We start from the raw sequence: 21,484 nt of genomic DNA on the forward strand, positions 1-21,484 counted from the left end.
TGACAAGAAAGAAGACACATATTCTTGGAAAGATTTTGAGTTTTTGCAGTGCAGGTGGAGGAACTGCTTTGCCTCATCACGACCCTGCAGCATCACCACTCTGGAGCTGTGAATGTCGGACCAGCAGCTCCTCACGTCGTCCCAGATCTCCTGTGTTTACTGCTTTTAGGGCCCAAACAGACCAAACAACGTTAGGAGGAGGAGGCCCTCGCGCTCAGAGAGACGATTAATAACTATTGAGCATGTTTGGTTTCCTGTGGCCCAGACACTGATATGGACGGCAGGCAGACAAAGAGGAGACACATTAAAGCCCGGCAGTAAGGTCAGTTTACTCCAGTCAATGACTTAAGTGGACAGCGATGGCCTTGTAATACAGTCTGGCCTTTCTTTCCCTTCAGCGGACGTGGCAGGTAGAGCCGGGACGACGGCGCTGTAAACAGTCTCAGACTTCACTGGGGTCGTATTGTGATAAAAAGCCGGAGAGTGCTGCGGCGTGTTTGTGAATGTTAGTGTTAAAACTTACGTAACCGCCGCTGTTTGTTTGCACGACTGCATATGGCACGGAGAAACATTTCACAAATACACGTTTCCACTGTTTCCACAAAATATTAACATTTCACATTTAGACTTCCCTCCTCCCCCTCCTCCCCCTCCTCCCTCCTCCTCCTCCTCCCCCTCCTTCTCCTCTCTCTTTCTAGGGAATAATTGAATCTAACACTGAAACTGAATAACTGAATAACCCAACGCTGTCTTACTTGTAACAAAGAACTTCTTGGTGAAGGTGCAGCTGTCGAAGGCTGCGATCTTCTCCTGCAGACTGACGACCAGGATGCTGCAAGACAACACGGGTTTAAAATCAAACCTGCAACCTGCAGCTCTGCTCCTACATATACTGAAGGCTACGTACTGTTTGTTGCAGTGCAGGTCGTAGATCGGCGTCTTGAACTGAATGGATTTGACCATTTCCCCGGTGCGGAGCGAGTACAGGTCGGCGCAGCAGTAGGGAGGGCTCGTCCTGCAAACACAGCACAGACACAAACACAAACACACACCGTCACTTTATACTCTTTTTATATATAGAATAGAATATCCTTCATTGTCATTGTCACACATACAATGAAATTAAAATGCCAAACCAGTCGGTGCAACATTCATTCGCTGTTAATTACAAATAAAACAAACCAAACAGAAAGACCTTTAAATAAAACCAGTGGAAAACGTTTATTAGATGTAAATATCATCAATTTGTCAACTTCATCTGCTTTCCTCCGCTTGCTGCTAGATAACACGACTTGACACCCTGTTGTATTACAGTAATATAAAGATGGCCGATGTGTTTCCACTTTCTGCTCATGTGAAAAACAACATCCCATATACGAGCGCTGCCATCGTGTGCTGGTGAGTCAAGTGAGACATTACAAACATAACAAAAACCAAACTCATCAAAAACAATTACGACTCGTAAACGCAAGCATGAAAACTGAAGGGGCGGCAGAGTTTATGACATTCTAGAGACATATTATTGTTTTAATTTGCACATTTCCTGGTTTTTTTAATACTACTAATACTAATACACACCACCTACATACGACACATCCTATATCTGTTTTTTCAATTGTATTTATTGTGTTATCTGAATTGCTTCATCATGCAAATTTCTAGCATGTGAAAATCAACACTGATTCAGATTTTCAGCCCTTTTACATTTAAAAAGTGCAGCAGAATAACTAATGTGTCTCTCAGGTGTAACTCCAACATGTGCTTTTTATATCTTCTCTAATTAAAACTCAGTGGTTTGATGAATAATTAGTGTGAATGCCAAAAGTATTCAACCTCCTCACAAGTTTTTTTTTAATCTATTCTCAGCTGTTGCTTCAGCTATGTTAACTATTCAACTGTTACACTTAAACATGCAGGATTTCAACATTTCTCCTTCCTTTTTAACATTTCTCAAGCCCTTAAAAAGCTATTAATCTTTTTGCTTACAAGTTATACATTTCAGTTTTAGCATCAGTCTTTTCAACATTGGCTCAACAATTTCTTCAGCTAATTCAGCATTGTTTCAGCAATTATGTTCAACTTTTAGCATTCAAATGCATTTTCTTCAGGAAATGCTCGTAGAAAGCATTTTTTTAGGAAATGCTCGTAGAAAGCATTTTTTTTAGGAAATGCTCTTTCTACTTCGTATCTATATGAATGCTAAAAGTTGAACATAATTGCTGAAACAATGCTCAACAATGTCTTCAGCTAATTCAGCATTGTTTCAGCAATTATGTTCAACTTTTAGCATTCACATGCATTTTCTTCAGGAAATGCTCTTAAAAAGCATTTTCTTTAAAGGTAATGCTCTTTCTACTTCGTCTCTACATGAATGCTAAAAGTTGAACATAATTGCTGAAACAATGCTGAATTAGCTGAAGAAATTGTTGAGCCAATGTTGAAAAGACTGACGCTAAAACTGAAATGTACAACTTGTAAACCAAGAGATTAATGGCTTTATAAGAGCTTGAGAAATGTTAAAAAGGAAGGAGAAATGTTGAAATCCTGCATGTTTAAGTGTAACAGCTGAAGAGTTTGAAGAGTTGAAATCTAGAATATTGATGAACCAGTGTTAGCATAGCTGAAGCAACAGCTGAGAATAGATTAAAACATTTTAACTTGTGAGGAGGTTGAATACTTTCAGCATTCACACTAATTATTCATCAAACCACTGAGTTCTAATTAGAGAACATATAAAAAGCACATGACACATTAGTTATTCTGCTGCACTTTTTAAATGTAAAATGGCTGAAAATCTGAATCAGTGTTGATTTTCACATGCTAGAAATTTGCTTTACTGTTTTTGTCCCTCAGAATAAACATAATTAAAGTAAAGAAAGATGAAGCAATTCAGATTTTCTACAGAAACATGCACATCGGGCTGCAGCCGTCTCCACACTCAGCAGCTCCCTGAAGAGTTCATACAGGATTTGTTTCCACCATGCCTCCCCCCTCCTCCTCTTTCTTCTCCTCCTCTTTTGAGGGTCCACATAGTGAGAGGGAGTAAAATGAAGGGCAGGAGGGGAAATGCTTTGTCATGCAACACATTTACTAGAAGCTTTTCTATCAACACGCCGAAGAAGAGGGTTACATGAGGGAGCCGATCCAACAGCAGGCAGAGGAACATTCAGGCATAAATCTTAATCAAGCCAGACTCCTCCACCTCCTCATCCTCCTCCTCCTCCTCCTCCTCCTCCTCCTCCTCCTCCTCCTCCTCCTCCTCCTCCTCCACCCGTCCCTCTGTCTGCAGGCGCTGCCGCCGCCGACCGACCGACCGGCCTCGGCTCTCTCTCCGTCACCCTTGGCGAGGGCCGTGGTGCCGCGCTGGCTGAGGACGGCGGGGTGAAACGTGGTGTTAGTTTTGTTTCTTGAGCCACAGGACTAAGTGCTTTCAACAGTCTATTTAGTCTGCTCATGTGTACCGAGCGCACGTCGCTGCTCCATCAGCCTCAGTCTCAGTCTCAGTCTCAGCCCCGGACAAACAGGAGGCGCTGGCTGGCCGCGGCTCAAAATCACCACCAAGGTCACAGCCAGTGGTGGACAGTAATGGAGTAGATTTACTTGATTACTGTTCTTAAGTACATATCCAGAGGATTTGTACTTTACTTGAGTATTAGATTTTTTTGGTACTTACAGAATACATTTCCAAGACAAATATTTTTTTAATTTCTAGGAAGGCTGAAAAGTACTGGTTACTTTCAGGTCTTTTTCTAAAATCCTATTGGACACAAGCTGTGTTAGTCAAAGAAGGAAACCCTAACCCCTAAAAGCAGCACATCAGTGCAGCTGAGCAGCAAAGAGTTCATTCTCACTAACAAGAGTTAAAAGCTCCTTACATTCATTTAGAAAAAAATTAAGAGTCATTCATTGATGTGAAAAATAAGAAATTTACTCTTACGTTTACTTTTACTTAAATTAAATTTAAACATTTTGCTTGAAAAAGGTCTAGTACCGAAACGTTGCATAATAAATTCTGCAAGTTGGCCATGTGTGCGGGAACTCTTCTTTTTCTTAAATTAAATTTAAAAGCATGTACTTTTGAATACTTAAGTACCTTTAAAAGCAAGTACTTTTTTACTCTTACTCGAGTAACATGTCGACTGAGCTACTTATACTGGAGTAAATTTTGACCAGTAGTATTTGTAGACTTACTCAAGTACTGGGGTGGAGTACTCTGTTGTGTTTACCTGTGACTCACGGCTCAGTTTCTGATGAAAATGACCCGACACTGGACAGGAACAAGGGAGAGAAAAAGCTGCACTCTGCACATTGATTATACAGCGATTGTGACGGCTGGGTTTAGGAGAGTAGAGGGGAGGAGGGGAGGGAGGGGAGGGGGGGGGTTGAGGCTGATCTGACAACTTGATCAATGAGGAAACCCCCCCTTCCTGCTGACTAGAGCCAGCACAAGACACCATTAGGAAATAACAAGTTTAAACAGCGGACAGCTATTGCCAAGTCCCAGAGGGAAATCTGGACATTATTCAAATGACGAGCTCATAATGGGAGGAACTTTCATCCATTACAAGACACAGATGACCTTAGCCATGTTGAATATTCCTGCAGCACACCCTGTTCCACTGACCGACTCTGCTGTGTCAAGCTCAAGCTCCGTCTGCCTCCGCCATCGCCATCACAACCACCATGATCACCGCCACTGCTGCTGCTGCTGCTTTTATTCTTTATGGCGGAAAAAAAACATCTGCTTCTCCCATTGGAAGCTCCGACACATGCACATGCACTTTGCGACGGACCGAGATATTTCATAACATGTAGCTTAGCGTGTTAGCATGGTAACATTCGCTATATCCAATCACATCGCTAACACAGCGAAAAAGGAAAAGAGAGAAAAATTGGGGGTCAATCAATCAGTCAATCAGTGTTCATAATTAATCAGGATTAATCAAAAAATGTATCACTTTTTTATTATTATTTGTCCTGAATTTTACCTTAAAGGTTCAGTGTGTAATAATCGTCAAGGTTTATTGTTAAAATCTGAATATACTACCCATGAATATATTTTTATAAGTGTATAATCGCTATAAAATAAAATTTGTTTGGTTTTCGTAGCCTTATAATTCTTCTTTTATATATACATGTAACAAGGGATTTTTTTAGAGAGTGTCGCCATGTTTGTACGGCAGCCTGAACGGAAATCCAGCCAGCCAGAGAGCACGTTTCACAAGTTTCACGTTCATAATACCTAATAAACCAAAGATCTGCAATCTAGAATCTGAACTTTTACCCCCATTTTACACACTGGACCTTTAAAGATGACGTTTAATCAAGATCAACATAAATCGTCTCGTCTCCCATGATGTCAAATGTGTCCTGGGTTGACCGCTCACGCTGCAGCCAAAAATAAATAAATACAAAGGACCATCCAAAACCATAATAAGACAACATGGAGCCATACAAAAGATAATTAACATATAATAACAAATACTCAATACCAGATACCACACATCAGGTCATGCGCTCCCATTAAAGGCCTGATAGATGCAGGGACGAATGGATTTAATACCGGACATGCTAATGTCATTATACTTTAACCAAAGACAAACCTTCAAAGGCCTCCCTTGGATACCAGAGACCGTTTAGGGGCTGGGTCAAAGGTCAACATAAAAACAGACAGTGGCATTAAAAGAAAATTGCATTAGTGTGTTATTTATTTCAGACAGCCCTAATAATAAAAGCCCAGAGATGGGACGACTACTACAGCAGAAACCGTTCAGTCCTCTGAGGCCGGACTCTAGAAATCTGAACAACAACTTCCACCAACACACAGAGAGAGAGCAACAGCAGCATCCAGAGGACAGGATGAGGTGTTCTGTCAGACTGTTGGACAGCAGGAGAAGCCTCCAACGTCCAACAGAAACATCTGTCCAACAAGGTTTGATTCCAGAACCAAACACGCAAACACAAAAACATAAAAAGGTGTGTAGGAGATGAGGAGGTCTGAAGAAGTTTCACCGATCTCTCCGACACTTTTCACTCCAGTTGGGCGTCTCGTCAGAGTTTCGGTTCTTGTCCCGGTTTACAGGCAACGGGGAAAACCGGATAGTTGACAGAAACATGTCCACCTCCTCAACACTAGGTGGTGATATGCATTGTTTAATACAGACCCCTTAACAGTTGACCTATAGAACGAATCGCCTTGTTGTTTACAACTACTTCCGGGTAGAAAACCAGTATCAGAACAATAGTGACAAACGAGAGTTCCGCTATATTTATCTCATTTTTCATGTCACTAGTATATCACCGTTTAGACTAATCTGATGTTTGTAAAGTCTATAAAACCAATGATGGACACTCGTTACTATTTCTGTGTGCACGTTTTTGTAATTAGTCATGGTTATCATAGATTAGCCGGGCTAACGGTTAGCTACCTGTTTAACTTTAATAACTCAGTGACTCAATAAACGCTCCATGAACAAATATTTTCTCCAGCGGATATCTGAGTTCCAACATGACTGAGCTAACTGGAGTAGTTTCATATCGTGTCCCACAACGGGAGGGTTTTAACAGCTGACGTCCTGATGTTAGCTTTGCTACTGCCGTTAGCTTAGGTACTGCCGTTAGCTTAGCTACTGCCATAATTACGTGCTGGTTTTTACCCGGAAACAACAAGGCGATTCGTTCTATTCTGTCACCGAATGAACAACTGGATTAGAGTTCTTAACTCGACCGGATGCACTTCCTTTTTTGTCCTATGAAACACATCTTCTTGCTGGTTGCACTGTGTAAAGCATCGAATGGGCGGGTTCGGGTCGGCTTTGATGCTAACTTTGTGTTGCATGCACAAATAAATTGTCCAGTTTCAGTCAGATTAAGGTGAATATACACGCATAAGAAAATCAGTTTCCACTCACATCATCTGGGTGTTTTAGTCGGATCTGAAGAAGTCCAATAGTCGTCCAGTTAGAGACAGATTAAGACCATAATTGTCTAAAAGACTCTTTATGAAACTGATTTTGTCACTTTTAGTGTGAACACCTGGACTTTACACCTACATTTAAAGACTTGAAGTTGAGTTTTTTAAAAAGGTAGAATCTGCATTAATGTCTCATTTTGTTGTCACGGTGTTTTTCCTCTTTGTGAATGCAGCTGCTACAGGAAGTCATGACTGGAGCGTCTGACACAGTCACCACCAGCTGCTTTGTGTTTGTTGATGTGTTTTCACTGCAAAAACTCAAAATCTTTCCAAGAATATTTGTCTTATTTCTAGTTAAAATGTCTCATTTCTAGTCAAAACTAAACTCTTTTCACTTAAAATAAGACTCATCACCTAAAAATGAACTTGTTTTTAGATAATTTTCATTTGTTTCAAACAAATTTTCATTGAAAAAAGTAGAAAAATCTGCCAGTGAAAGCAAGTTTTTGTGCTTGTAATAAGAAAGAAAAACTTGCTCCACTATCAGATTTTTCTACTTATTTAAAGTGAAAATCTGCTTGAAAGAAGTAAAAAGTGTCTAAAAACAAGCTACTTTTTATGTGATGAGTCTTATTTTAAGTATAATGAGATTTGTTTTTACTAGAAATGACATTTTTGACTAGAAATAAGACAAATATTCTTGGTTGGTCTCCATCATGTGGAAGCAGCTCTATCTATCTGTGAACGTCTGCTTCACCGCTCCGCCTCGTGTCCTTCACTTATTAAACAGATGTTGATGTCTTCACTGATGTGTACCTCACATGTGAGTCTCTCTCTGGAAAACTGTAATGTAATGTAATGTATATTTATGCAGTGTTTATCAAGCTGTACCAGAACTAGACCTCTCTTTCAATGCAATGGTAAAATGCCAAGCAGCTCGTGGAGGCTGACGTGTTTGAACATCACCTCGGCTCTATTTTTTTTTTTCGTGCATGGACGAGTTTCAAACTTGCTTCACTCAAACTCACTGGGAGAATCCGTCTTTATTTGTTTTCACTATTAAACGCTGCCCATGACCACATCTGTACTCAATATAGAGCGCAGGCCTGCAGCCCAGCAAATGACAGTGTCTCAGTATATATGAGCAGCTCTCCAGGTAAATAACACACATACGTTTTGATGCTGTCACGCACAACCACACTGTGATACCTGGGTCGTTATATTTAAATATCTGAACTGTCTTTTTATATTCAATGTAATAAAACTGAAGTCTGAACAGTATTTTCACTTTGAATGTGAATCCTTACAAAACGGAGGGTCGCCAAAATGGGTCAGGGGTGAAAAAGGTGAGAAGGTGAGAAGGATATATTGAATATTTCATATTTAAAAGCATCAATCTGATGCATTTTGAGAGAGAAATCAAGCAGAATTACAAGACAGTATGAGTGTATAATAAAGTATCTATCCATCTATACATGGTCACATTATGCTATGTAAGAAATGAGACTGACTATTCTCTCATGAAATGCGCAACAGCACAACTTTAATAACGCAATATGCCGCAGAATGAAAAGAGCCAGACCTTAAAGAGTGTGTTTTGACAAGATGAATATGGGTGGGAAGGGGCAGCGGTTTAGGGGTCTTGAGTTTTCTTCTTTGCCTGGATATTAATAATACTGAAATCATTAAAACCATCACTCACCAAATTCAGTCAGGCAACCAACATTAGCTATATTCCACTTTCTAAATCGGCGAGGCGTCTTCTTTTCAGCTTGCGAATGCTTCGGTCTGCACGAGGGATGTTTTAGTACACGTTCAGCATGTTAACTGTGCAATGCTTTCTGTTTACACGGTAGCGTCTGCTTGTACACTTCACAAATCAATCAGGTACTGTATCAGTATTACCCTAACCTTCCCAGAGAAGCATAGCAGTAGGTTCGTTACCTTTAATTGTCGGTGCAAGCTGTTTTTAGAACGGCGGAGCAGAGCCGTGAGCTGCTCAGAGCTACGCTACGGAGGCTCATTATGGGATTTCTTGGTTTCCCTCATCCAACTCATCAAATACACAATCCAACAACTCCACAACGCTCTGGTGGACAAGTTGTGAGCTGCACATTCACCACGCTATGAGATAATAACACAACGTTACCACACAGAGTTGTTTTAGAGGGAAATTCATGCAAAACCACTGATGCGCGTTGCCTTCAGGGACAGTTTTTCATCAACAGTCTCTGTATTTCTCTCTAAAACAACTCTGTGTGGTACCGTTGTGTTATTATCTCATAGCGTGGTGAATGTGCAGCTCACAACTTGTCCACCAGAGCGTTGTGGAGTTGTTGGATTGTGTATTTGATGAGTTGGATGAGGGAAACCAAGAAATCCCATAATGAGCCTCCGTAGCATAGCTCTGAGCAGCTCACGGCTCTGCTCCGCCGTTCTAAAAACAGCTTGCACCGACAATTAAAGGTAACGGACCTACTGCTGTGACTATAGGGATTATGGCAATGGGCCAATCTGCAAAAATGTTGAACTATCCCTTTGAACACATGAGTCGATCTGATTCCAACGCCACAAACAAGACTCCATCGTCCAACGCTGCTAACACACACACACACACACACACACACACACACTCAAACATCAGAGGCAACACTTTGACACACAATTCATTTGTCTTATCGCAAACAAAGGCAGGAACACACACCCTGCTGCGACGTGAGGTGAAGTAACTGCTGCAACGACATCCAACGACCACGTCGATGACTGATACGTGAGCTAGTAAACACACGCGGAGTGTATGCGTCACACACACACACACACACATACACACACACATACACACACATACAGATACAGATACACACTGTTGTTGCGAGCGTGTGTTTTCCGAGCCAGAGTTTGTGCAGAAGTGGCGTCGAGAGAGAAGCCTCAGATCTCTCGGCCCAAACCCGGCGCTATAAGGCTTTGTGTGTGTGTCTTTGTATGTGTGTTTGTGTGTCTGTGTGTGCGTAGTGTGTGTAGTGTTTGTGTGTTTTCCAGTGAGGAAGACGGAGGAGTTGCTACTGACAGAAGTTTGGAACGCCTGATCCCCGTCTCTGCGTCCGTCCAACAACATTTCAAACGTCCTCACGCCCGTTACGCGAGTCGAGTCGAGAGCTCAGGCATTAAGATGAATACAAACATTTCGGCCGACGATAATTTACTTTCAGGCGGCTGCATCATCGATTTCGGCATTATCAGAGTCCCCGGTCAATCCAATTCAAAGCTCTACCCCGAAAAATGGGCCCGTGGAAATTGATTCAAAGGGACAATGATAACCCATTATTATGGAATCAAAATGGCACAGGGTTCAATTGTTTTGCTTTTGCAGTATTTTAACAAATGACCCAGTTCTAATGGAGGCAGTGCGGGGTCAGACGTAATGAGATTTCCTGATGCCGGGGACGTCGGGGCGTAGGTTGAAAGCAAGGCTAAATCACAATTATCATTATGGATTATGGCGGGATGTCAGTCCTTGCACATGTTAAGGTGACGCCGAGCACCATTCCCCAGCTCAGTAACAGGCCTATTATGATGGCCCTATTAGATCAATGTGTCAATTACTATTACTCAAACTGGCCCCTGGGTCTGAAAGCACACGATGCCAAGGAGATGGAGGGGAAGAGGCTTAGGGCTCGTTTACTTCCTCCGATAGGACAAGAAGCTTCTTCAGAAATGAAGCAGAAAATGGTAAAACGCTAAAACGCCATGAAAACACAAGATGGTGAAGAGACAGGAAGTCTAGTTTCTCCACAGAAACACGTCTGAGGAGAGAAAAGTTCATGTAGGACGGACAAACTTCGATTCTATTAAAGCTCCATACAGTATAAAGGTAGATGTTTGTGTTAAAGCTCCATACAGTATAAAGGTAGATGTTTGTGTTAAAGCTCCTTCAAAATAAAGGTAGATGTTTGTGTTAAAGCTCCATACAGTATAAAGGTAGATGTTTGTATTAAAGCTCCATACAGTATAAAGGTAGATGTTTGTGTTAAAGCTCCATACAGTATAAAGGTAGATGTTTGTGTTAAAGCTCCATAAAGTATAAAGGTAGATGTTTGTGTTAAAGCTCCATACAGTATAAAGGTAGATGTTTGTGTTAAAGCTCCATACGGTATAAAGGTAGATGTTTGTGTTAAAGCTCCATACAGTATAAAGGTAGATGTTTGTGTTAAAGCTCCATACAGTATAAAGGTAGATGTTTGTGTTAAAGCTCCATACAGTATAAAGGTAGATGTTTGTATTAAAGCTCCATACAGTATAAAGGTAGATGTCCATGTGTAGTGTGATTATAAAGCAGCTCTAGGTTCTATATTAATACTGTGAAAGTATCAAAGCCTCAGTCCACAGAGAAATGCACACAGCCTGGATTCAGAAACTGAGCCTTAAAACCAGCCGTCAGGACTTCCTGTCACTTTGTGATGTCACAACTAAGCCCCGCCCCCTCACCACCTGGACACACCATCCAACAACTTTGCAGGATTTAGTTTCTTTGAGTGTTTTATTCTGAAATCTGTCTCTATTTTTACTGGATCATGATAATAAAAAACATTTATCGCTATCAGTTTTACACATTACGGCGTCGACATCACAGATTTGGGGCGAAACGGTCGGTGTCTTTGCAAGAAAATCTGGTCATCTCTGGATTTCTGGCTCTGGATGGAAAAGTCACATGACCTTTTAAAAAAAGTTATTGCAACTCATCATCCGGAGGGAAACATCCATCTCATATCTGTCCAGATCGTTGTGGCCCTGGATGGAAAGTCGTCAGTCAGGATACGACCTCAGAGAACCACAAGCATCTGAAAACCGCTCGGTGCCAGTTCAACCGCCACATTTCACAGGATAAAGTGTAAATTTTGACTTGTTGTCGGCGCCACATGAAAAGACACCGAGGCTCCTCAAGAGGAATGAACAGTAAAGGGATTTGTGTGAAGCTTTAATGTTGCTAAAGAGGTTTCAAATAAAAAATGTGTGAGATATTCTGATTATCTTACGAAGTCAGCTCTGAAAATTCATTCTAAGTTTGTAAAAACCAGTGTTTACTGCGACTTCCACGCCCATGTGTGAAGCCTGACTTCAGACTTGTTTATATTGGTCATTATGGACGGCGTGCGCCTCATTGTCGAGCCATTATCAGCGATCTAGTCTGTGCACTTCCCCCCTCGATGAAACATGTTGACATCTGTTATTTTAATTCACAAATCAATGCTGTGCTTATTCCATGGAGCATTTTTCCCTCCGGCCCAGAGACTCGGCTCACATCCCTCTTTTACGAACGTGAACTGAACCAGGAGATCGAAACCACAAAGGCTTCATGTGGCTGTAGGAAGCAAAGATGGGGAGTTAAAAAGCAGGCAAATAATTCATTTACAAGGAAGGGGGACGTCACCACATTTCCGACTGGTGCAAACTTTTATAAGCTCTCCAAATACGAACGACAATTACACGCTGTGGGAATGCTAAACAAATACAACCTCGGTTTGGGAAGTCCGGGCCGACTGCGCTGAGGCAGAGAGGCTGCTGCTGCTGCGCTTCTGAGGGATCGGTGTTTCCACTGAGGTTCAACTGATACGAGCTCCGAATCCTCAAACCAGACGTTTAGGATCAACGCTGCCAGGATTCGACAGCTGATGCCAGCGATCGACAAGTCGTAAAAGTTTTATTCTGGCAGGACGACGGGCCTACGAAGAAGCCTTATTAGAAAAACTGACAGAAATCTGCAGCGAGAAAGGCAAACAGCGATTTATAGGAAATGTAAACGCGCTTCTGCACAATCCTCAAATTATAAGAGAATCTCTATAAAACATCTTCAGAGCAGGAAAAGGAACAGTCTCGTATTAAAGCTCAACAATTACAGTCGATTTAAGCAGATTCAGTACATTTGGTTTATGTGATTCATTAAAACTTGGAGATCGACACGTGTGTTTTTTTTTAAGGGCAAATACCGAAACGAGGAAACTGATAATTGATTTTTAGAATCGATATTCATTTGTTGTAAAATTGTAAATATTGGTGTCAAAAATGTAGAATACACACCTGGGATTAGATAGAATACAGTAAACTGTTTGTTTATTATATACTGTGAAAATCTGACTTAAAATTTTTGTAAAATAACACAAACTCCAACAGAAACGTTGGTTCAGTGGCTGTGTGGTAAATCTCATCAGTTATCTGTGGAAAAGATGCCGATTATCGTGAAAATGTTCTTTAATTGATCTTAAAAATTGACCTTTACTTGATTTTTAATGTTAGACAGTTGTATAAAACAAAGAGCAAAGAAAGGAGCACTTTCTATACCAATGGTTCTCAAAGTGGGGTTCGGGGACCCCGAGGGGTCCTTGAGAGGCTTGAATCGGGTCCCCAACTTCTTCTTTAAATGTTACAATTTTTTTCTAGAATTTTAAAAACTTTTTTTTAAAGAATTTGTTATTATTATTATTATTTTTTTTTTTTTTTTTAGAAATTTTACCATTTTTATAGAGTTTTTGAGAACCTTTTTTGAGAATTTTTGAGAACTTTTTACTAGAACTGCTTTTGAGAAATTTAACCACTTTTTTTCTAGATAATTTGCAACTTTTTATTTTTATTTTTTTTTAGAAATCTTACCACTTTTCTCCAGAAATTCCTTTACAATATTTCCAAAAATTCATGCCATTGGCCCCAATTTGAAGGTACATTGACTAGAAGAGCAATATTGACAAATATTTGTGTATTTCTGGTGTTTGCTTCAAAATTTTGCCCGTGATGTAAAAAGGTTTGAGAACCACTATAGAATTTCATGTGCAGTTTAACACATAAAGGAAAAATCGACATAACTTCCAACATCATCCACAAAGAAATGTGTTCACCCAAAAACTTGTGTATTTTTATTCTAAAACTTTTTCTGTAAGAATTCATAACACTAGTTATATAATATCTGCTTATTACATTGAGATTGAGAGACAGAAAATTAGGGCTGGGACGATGTGCTTTTCTCCCGATTCGATTCTTCTACGATTTTTTGGATGGCGATTCAATTTAAATTGCGATTCTACGATATTGCCGATTCTCTCGATTTTTAGTCTTTAGCATTTTTAACATTTATCTGCACACAAATACTGTAGGAGCCTAGAAATGAACATACTCCATTATAATTATTGGAAAAAAAAATCGATTTAAAAATCGTCAAAAAAGATATTGTGATATTTATGTGAATCGATGTTTCTCCCACCCCTACAGAAAATACATGATTGAACAAAAAGTTGTATTTTAGATAAAATATGGGATTCACTTCTCACTTTCTCTGAATCAATAGCTGATGATGTAAGATTCTTTCAATGGCCTTTGCTCTTGAACACGTGGTCTTTGTCGTCGTTGTTTGTGTTGAAGTTGAATTTCCCCCTTTTAGATTATAACCTTCTCCATCCCTGAGTCACTTTGTAATATTTCCCAGGAGTTTTTTTTTTTTTTTTTGGCCTTAAACATTTGTATTTGTGCCATGTGATTATTTTATATGAGAATAAACACTTTGTTCAATCTGTGCTTGGGTTTCTGACATTGTCTTAGCGCTTCAACATGGTTATGAGGCCTTGAAAAGAAAAAAAAATGGCAGCACAGCATTTGTCCCCTTCTTCCTCCTGGTATTGGTTTTGTTTTCTCCCCCCCCTCCTCTCCTCCTCCCTTCCTCCCTCCTTCCTCCCCCCTCCTTCCTCTCTCACTCTCAGCTCAAACCTCTCTCAGAGCCTCCGTACACGACAAACACCGGCCACATCTGAGCCTCGCTGGGGGCCGCGAGGCAGCCGCAGCCGTCCTGAAGAGCTGCAGGCATTAGTAGGAAAGTAATTAGGGTAAAAAGTTCAACCACAGCTCCGAGTTTGTGGAGCTGCCAGTAAAACGTTTCCTTCACTGTTCAACACGGCACGTAAGAGCATAATGGCTGGAAACACACTACAGCAGCAGCATCTGTGCGTGTGTGTGTGTGTGTGAGCATGAGCAGACTCTTACTCACTCTGAGCGTTTATGTATTAAAGCTAAAAGTGCAGAGGAACATGCACAACAACCATTAAATCTGCACGAGAGTTTTTACAAACAGCGGCTTCGGGAAATATTCATTCTGATATTTTGATGTCTACAACCCGACTCTTGTGTTGTGTTTCCCTGAAGCCGCCCTATGTATATGCAGACCATAAATCCAGCTTATTCCTTCTTCCCTTGACAGCAGTGAAGTGGATATTAATATTCATTACCCAAACTATAGCTTGCATTAGAGCCAATTTTAGCCACTTTAGCCTCGTGTGCCAGTTTTCTGTCTGAATTAAGTGAAAGCACTTGACACGAGGAACATCTGGCCGGCGCGGAGGAGTTTTCTGTATCTGGAAACACGAGCGGGTTAGCGGCTTCGCCTTCGCCTCGCATCTGCTGGTGCGTGAGGATACGGAGCAGAGCAGAGCGGAGCGGAGGAGCTGTGAGGACATCTTGACGCCAGCCAGCCAGGACTCAACATGTGTGTGTTCACTGCAAATGACTTAATGATTATTTCATCAGGTGCTAACACTTCTGCTGCTCAAAGCTCATTCTGCAGCCTTTTAACAAGAAGCTGCTGGAGGTTCAGGAGGACGCTGGCGGCGCTCTGACCTCCCAGCTACAAAACCTGAAACTCTACCTTTAGTAGAGTCGTTCTGCAGCCAGAACAAATTAGCAGCACCGGCTGTTTCAGACCGCGACAGACGACACGAGACGTCCAAGCGGTTAATGACCAGTTAAAAGCACTTTTAAGGTAAAAAAGTTAAAAGCAGTTTTTTATTATTATTATTTATTTATCTTATTTCTATTATTACTGGTGTACTCTTTGGACATTTGTTAGTAGAAGATGAGAGGGACAAGGGGACTTGACACTCCTGTGTTAATTAGTTAAACTGTATGTGATGTACTCCCCCCTTTATGTTCAGATACTAAATCCAGCAAGGGGAAGGGGAGGGGAGGGAAATAAGCCAGAGGGGTAGGGGTGGTATGGGTGGGATAAGGGTGGGACAATAGAGAGCCTAAGCGGAAGCAGGAAGTAACGGTCACCATGGGACCTCAACTCTGAAAAACTCGCCATTCAAATGAATGAGACTGAAAATTTTATTTCGTGATCCGATTGAATTGCGCCATGAGAAAAAAATATGTCCTCTACCTGTTTAAAACATCACGTTTCATCCCGAGAAATCAGCCGTTTGTTGTAAAGCTATTGTAGAATAAAATTCAGAAGAATCTGTAAGCAGAAAGACTACAAGTCGCGTAGGTCACGTCACAAACCAAATGCCGCCATTTCCCGTGTCAGTTGGTGACGTATTTTTTGTGGGACACAGATCTGTAGTCCGTAGAGCGGTCTTTACACAAAACACATTCTTCTGTTGCCGTTTTATGATAAACGGCTGATTTCTCGGCATGAAACGTGACGTTTTAAACAGGTAGAGGACATATTTTTTTCTCATGGCGCAATTCAATCGGATCACGAAATAAAATTTTCAGTCTCATTCATTTGAATGGCGAGTTTTTCAGAGTTGAGGTCCCATGGCGCCGTTACTTCCTGCTTCCGCTTAGGCTCTCTATAGCTCACATAGTTATGATGTATACATTTTATATACGATGTATGGTGGTATATGTATGATTTCAGGTGGTGTATGTATGTAATGTATGTCAATTATGTAGCTGTGAATTTGATTTAATGTGGGCATATAATAAAAACTTGATCACAAAAAAAAAGAAAAAGAAAAAAAAAAGGTGCTCACACTTCTGCTGCTCAAAGCTCATTTTGCAGCCGTTTACAAGAAGCTGCTGGAGGTTCAGGAGGACGCTCACAGCGCTCTGACCTCCCAGCGTCAAAACCTGAAACTCTACCTTTACAACAAGTCCTTCTGCAGCCAGAACAAATTAGCAGCACCGGCTGTTTCAGACTGCGACAGATGACACGAGACGTCCGAGCGGTTAATGACCAGTTAAAAAGCACTGGTGGTGGAAATAAAAGAAGAAGAAAAAAGAGAAAGAAGAAAGAAAGAGAAGGCCTAACAGGTCTACAAGCTGTAAAAGCACCAGTCCAGCAGATCTCTGGAGTTGTGCGGCGTGCACGAGGACGGCTGATCAAAGCTGCAATCTGCAGACTGTCTTAGTCTTAGAGCAGGATGCATGTCAGGATGACTGCACGCTACATACCGGCCCGGTCCCCGCGGTCCGTTTTGTACATGTATGCACAGTTATACGTGTCCAGCAGCAGAGACACTGAGTGAAATCGCAGCCTGTGTCTCTGAATCACTGCACAAACAGTTAAAGCTGCAACACACACACACACACACACAGACACACACATGAAGCTCTGGGAGCGAGGCGTCAGCGTTAAGCATGAACCTCCGCTCCTCCCTCGGCCTTCATAAACCAGACGAAGTCCCCGACGCGTTCGCTGCCTCCGCTGAATCGCAGGGAATCGGCGGCGGCGGCGGCGGTGTTTGCCAGTCTGTGAGTCAGCTGCAGCGAGACGTCGTCCAAGCAGCTTAATAACAGTTGTAGCAATAAAAACCTCAGCCCAGTGAAAAGTAGCAGATCTGGGACGACGTGTTCATGTTCACGGCCTCATCGGACTTCTCAGGAGAAGATCAGCTTCCTGTTTCCCGCTGCTGTCATACAAAACTTTCGCCAACAACAGGTCACATGGTGTAGTTTCCCCAACAAGGTCCCCAATGTTAAGTCTAAATGGTTTATGTGTAGCTATGGCTTCAACAATCAATGTATGAGGATACTGAAATCCTTCCACCTGGATCTGATCCTGTTTGATCCAATAAAAAGGGAAAAACATGTAAAAAGATGATTTATCCATAAACTGGAAACTACCTTGAACATATCTCTTAAATCTAACTGCATAAAAGAATTAATACCTTTATAAATCCACACATGAAGCTTGTTTTTCCTCATAATTCCACACTGTGAAATGTGAATGTGAACTGTATTTTCTTCTACATCCCATAACAAGTACTGAAAATGGCAGTAAAAAGTTCACGGCTAGGCTAGCTACTAGCATGTTGCTGTTTAGCAGACGGTTTATCAGAATAGTTTCAGGGTTAATTATCATTCCAACATGCAGACATGAAAGAACAAAGTTTGAACTCGAGGTCCAGAGAAACATAATATATAGAAATACTGTATAAAGGATCACTCATCATTGTAATCTGTACACAAAAGTAGGTTGGTCTTCCCTGTCAGAAAGACGCAAGAATCACTGGCATCTCTTCATCTTTAAAGCCATTACTGAAAAACTCCCACCATACATTACAACACTGTTAGATTTAAATCAAGGTTCATATTCAACTCGCTCCAATGACTGGCTTACTTTTAAAGTCCCCCAGGTACAAACTGAACTTGGTAAATCTGCATTTTGCTATGATGCCCCTGCCTCCTGGAACGATCTTCAACTCACACTTAAAATTAATGCCCCTCCATCCTATCAACATTATAAAAATATCATCTCAAACCTCTTTACCACAGTCTGTAACTGTTTTTAAATTTTGTAATGAATCAGATGTATTTAACTTTTGTAACTGTGTTTTATCCTATGCTGTGCATTGTGTTTTGCTTTGAATATTGCTGTGATCTCGACGACATTGCAAATGAGGGTAAAACCTCAATGTCCTTTCGAGAATAAATAAAGGTTTGAATGAATAAAAATACAATAAAAAGATGTGTTTGGCCTCAAGAAAGAAGCTGCTCTTAAACTAAGAGACCATCCACATGGATATGGCAGACAAATTTCCACTACGGTGGACAATAAAGTCCTTCTAATCTAATCTAATGGCTTTATTGAATCCATATCTTTTATCGTTTCAGCATCTTGTCCAGATGGAAACGGCGTTTTGGGGGTGCAAAAACTGTATTTTCTGGTTCCAGAGTCCCGTTACAGCGCCACACACGGGCCTGGAGGACATACTGCAGCGTTTAGAGCGCCACCAAGGGGGCAGTTGTCGGTCTGAGAAGTGAAGCTCACTTCCGCGTTCAACAAACTGCAATCCCCTCGGCTTCCTCTGGGGGCTGGTGTCAGAAAGCAGCATTCTCCATAGACCCCCATGTTAAAATCACCCACTTTACATCCTCAATAAACACGTTAAAAGCCTGGTGTCAGAACGTTTTTTTGGTCTCAATCGATAGTTTCTACCCCCGCACACACTCTGAGGGGGGTGAATTTTTTTTTAACTCTACCGTTTTACTGTTATTAGGTTAAAATTCTGGCCAATTAGGGCGCGGAAACGTTGAGTGACAGGTCCGAGCAGCTCCGTGGACAGCTGCTTCGAGGCCAGTGGGCGGGTTCTCGGCCGGCCAATCCAACATGGCGCTGTTCAGGCCGCCATATTTGAGTCACAAAAACGACTCCCCAAAACCAATGGGGGACGTCACGGGTGCTACGCCCATATTTTTTACAGTCTATGAGCGCCACACACAGGCCTGGTGGACGTTACTGCAGCGTTTAGAGTCTCATGTTTTCAGTGGATCGGTGTTGACGCAGATATTTCTGGAAACGATGCTGCGTTTAGGGAAAAAAATTTCAGAACGAACAAAAAAAAAAGGTTGGTTTTTTTGGGTGAAGCTCTGTTTCCGTTTGGACGAGGCCTCAGGTTAACCGTCTTAATTCACCATGTGACCACAAGAACTTCTTTTTCAGATCGGCAATAAACCAACAACAAGTACGACCTACATAGTACTGTGGTGCCGTTTCAAGTTTTTAAAGCCAGGAAATGATGACAGTCTGGTACCAGTGGGGTTCATCCTCTGGGGACCATCAACACCTGCTCAACATCCACAGGAAATCCATCCGACCCGCTATAAATTACCCATAAAGCACCACTTCCAACCCGACAGATCAGACAGATACAGTCTGAGCCGTTTTTCTGCTCGTGTTTCATAAACGGAGTCACTCGATAAGTCCAGGTCAGACATACTGTACATGGTGCACGCGCTCCGGTGCAGCAGCTCATGCAAACTCTTAAGTAAGAAAATGACATTAGTGCTGCTGTTGCTGCTGCTGCTCTAGACTTGGTTTAACATAAAGGGAAAGTTTAAAGTGTAGTAAAATAAAATATTAATTGCTTTGACCACAGAGGCCTGGTTCAAGGGGGACGGGGATGTGGTAAAGGTTTGAAAAGTCATTACTAATCATTCAGCCTGTCGGGCGTGTTTATACGCACCACTTCCAGTACTACTGAGTTTAATCTGACTTCCTATTTGAAGGGGGGTGGGGGGGGTAGGGGGGTAACGGGGGGGTAACGGGGGACTGGTGAGGCAGAACACATTTTCGACAGACGTAAAACAGACACGCAAGTCAAAATAAACGCTGTGGAATGAAGCCTGAGCCGAACAAGTGTGTAGTGCATGTATGCATGTGTGTGTATGTGTGTGTGTGTTGCAAAGGAGAGGAAGGGAGGGGGGGGGGCAATAAAAAAAATAAAAATTAAAGGGATAGTTCACCCAAAATTGAAATTTCACTCATTATCTACTCACCCACACACACTTCTCTGAGTTACAGGGGGTCTCGGCATAGCAGTGCATGTTGCAAATGGATACCAACTGTCTTCGTAACAAAAAGACACACCAAAAAACATCCAAATACCTCCATGCTGCTCGTATGTAATGTCCGTCTTGTATTGAAGCCCCGAAATGCGAAATTGTTCCGAAAAAAATTTAAATAAGTCTATATTTCAAGCTCTTCGTCAAATTTGGACGGACCAGGAAGAGGAGCTTCAAGAAGCTTCCGCTACAAAACAAGCTTGAAATATAGACTTATTTAATTTTTTTCGGGACAATTTCACATTTCGGGGCTTCAATACAAGACGGACATTACATACGAGCAGCATGGAGGTATTTGGATGTTTTTTGGTGTGTCTTTTTGTTACGAAGACAGTTGGTATCCATTTGCAACCGTCACATGGACATGCACTGCTACGCCGAGACCCCCTGTAACTCAGAGAAGACACGGAGGACTCTGAAACTTCTCCCATGCAGCCCTTAGTCCACATGAGGGGGAGTAGAAATTTCAATTTTGGGTGAACTATCCCTTTAAGCAGGGGGAGTAGGAGGCCAGATTACAGCCACGCTCTTTTCCACACAAAGCCATGACAGGTAGGATTTCATCAGAGTGGAGAACATGACGTCTCTGCAGCAGCTGACGGCTCGGATTCAAAACAACGTATGTGGAAACGACTGGATAAAACCCCCCCCCCTAAACCCCCCCTCTCTGACGGTAGCATCCACTGTGTGTGTGTGTGTGTGTGTGTGTGGGTGGTCATAATGTGACAGTGAGGAACACCATAACCTCATGGTGGATAAAAAGCATCACTTCTCCAAATCCCTTTAATCTGCTGGATTGTTTTATACAAATGCTCGATGATTTTTTTTCCATTTCATACACTTTAGAAGACGGATGCATCCGGTGCACAGAGAAAAACCTGTCGCACAAATGCACTGAAACACAAACGGCTTAGTGCCATCAAATGTGTGTATGCGTGTGTGTAATGTGTAATGTGTAATGTGTAA

The 21,484-nt window shown here is 41.7% G+C and overlaps 1 protein-coding gene and 1 long non-coding RNA gene across 5 annotated transcripts in view; one reads left to right on the forward strand and one right to left on the reverse strand.

Moving 5' to 3' along the window:
- Positions 1-21,484, reverse strand: part of bcas3 (BCAS3 microtubule associated cell migration factor) — a 481,047-nt gene that overhangs the window by 425,253 nt on the left and 34,310 nt on the right. For all 4 annotated transcript variants that reach the window (XM_085794770.1, XM_085794769.1, XM_085794772.1 and 1 more), the window contains exons 8-9: positions 908-1,015; positions 756-832 (exon numbers count right to left, since the gene is read on the reverse strand). In XM_085794770.1, the coding sequence (XP_085650896.1) occupies positions 756-832; positions 908-1,015 (185 nt within the window). The remainder of the gene's footprint in view (positions 1-755; positions 833-907; positions 1,016-21,484) is intronic.
- On the forward strand, positions 10,456-11,411 carry LOC146975361 (uncharacterized). The gene is made up of 2 exons (XR_015037439.1): positions 10,456-10,784; positions 11,216-11,411. It is a non-coding gene; the product is annotated as an uncharacterized LOC146975361 (long non-coding RNA).

Source organism: Trachurus japonicus, chromosome 13, assembly GCF_045865225.1.
Source record: "Trachurus japonicus isolate A0001 chromosome 13, Traja_1.0".
NCBI classification, from domain to species: Eukaryota; Metazoa; Chordata; class Actinopteri; order Carangiformes; family Carangidae; genus Trachurus; species Trachurus japonicus.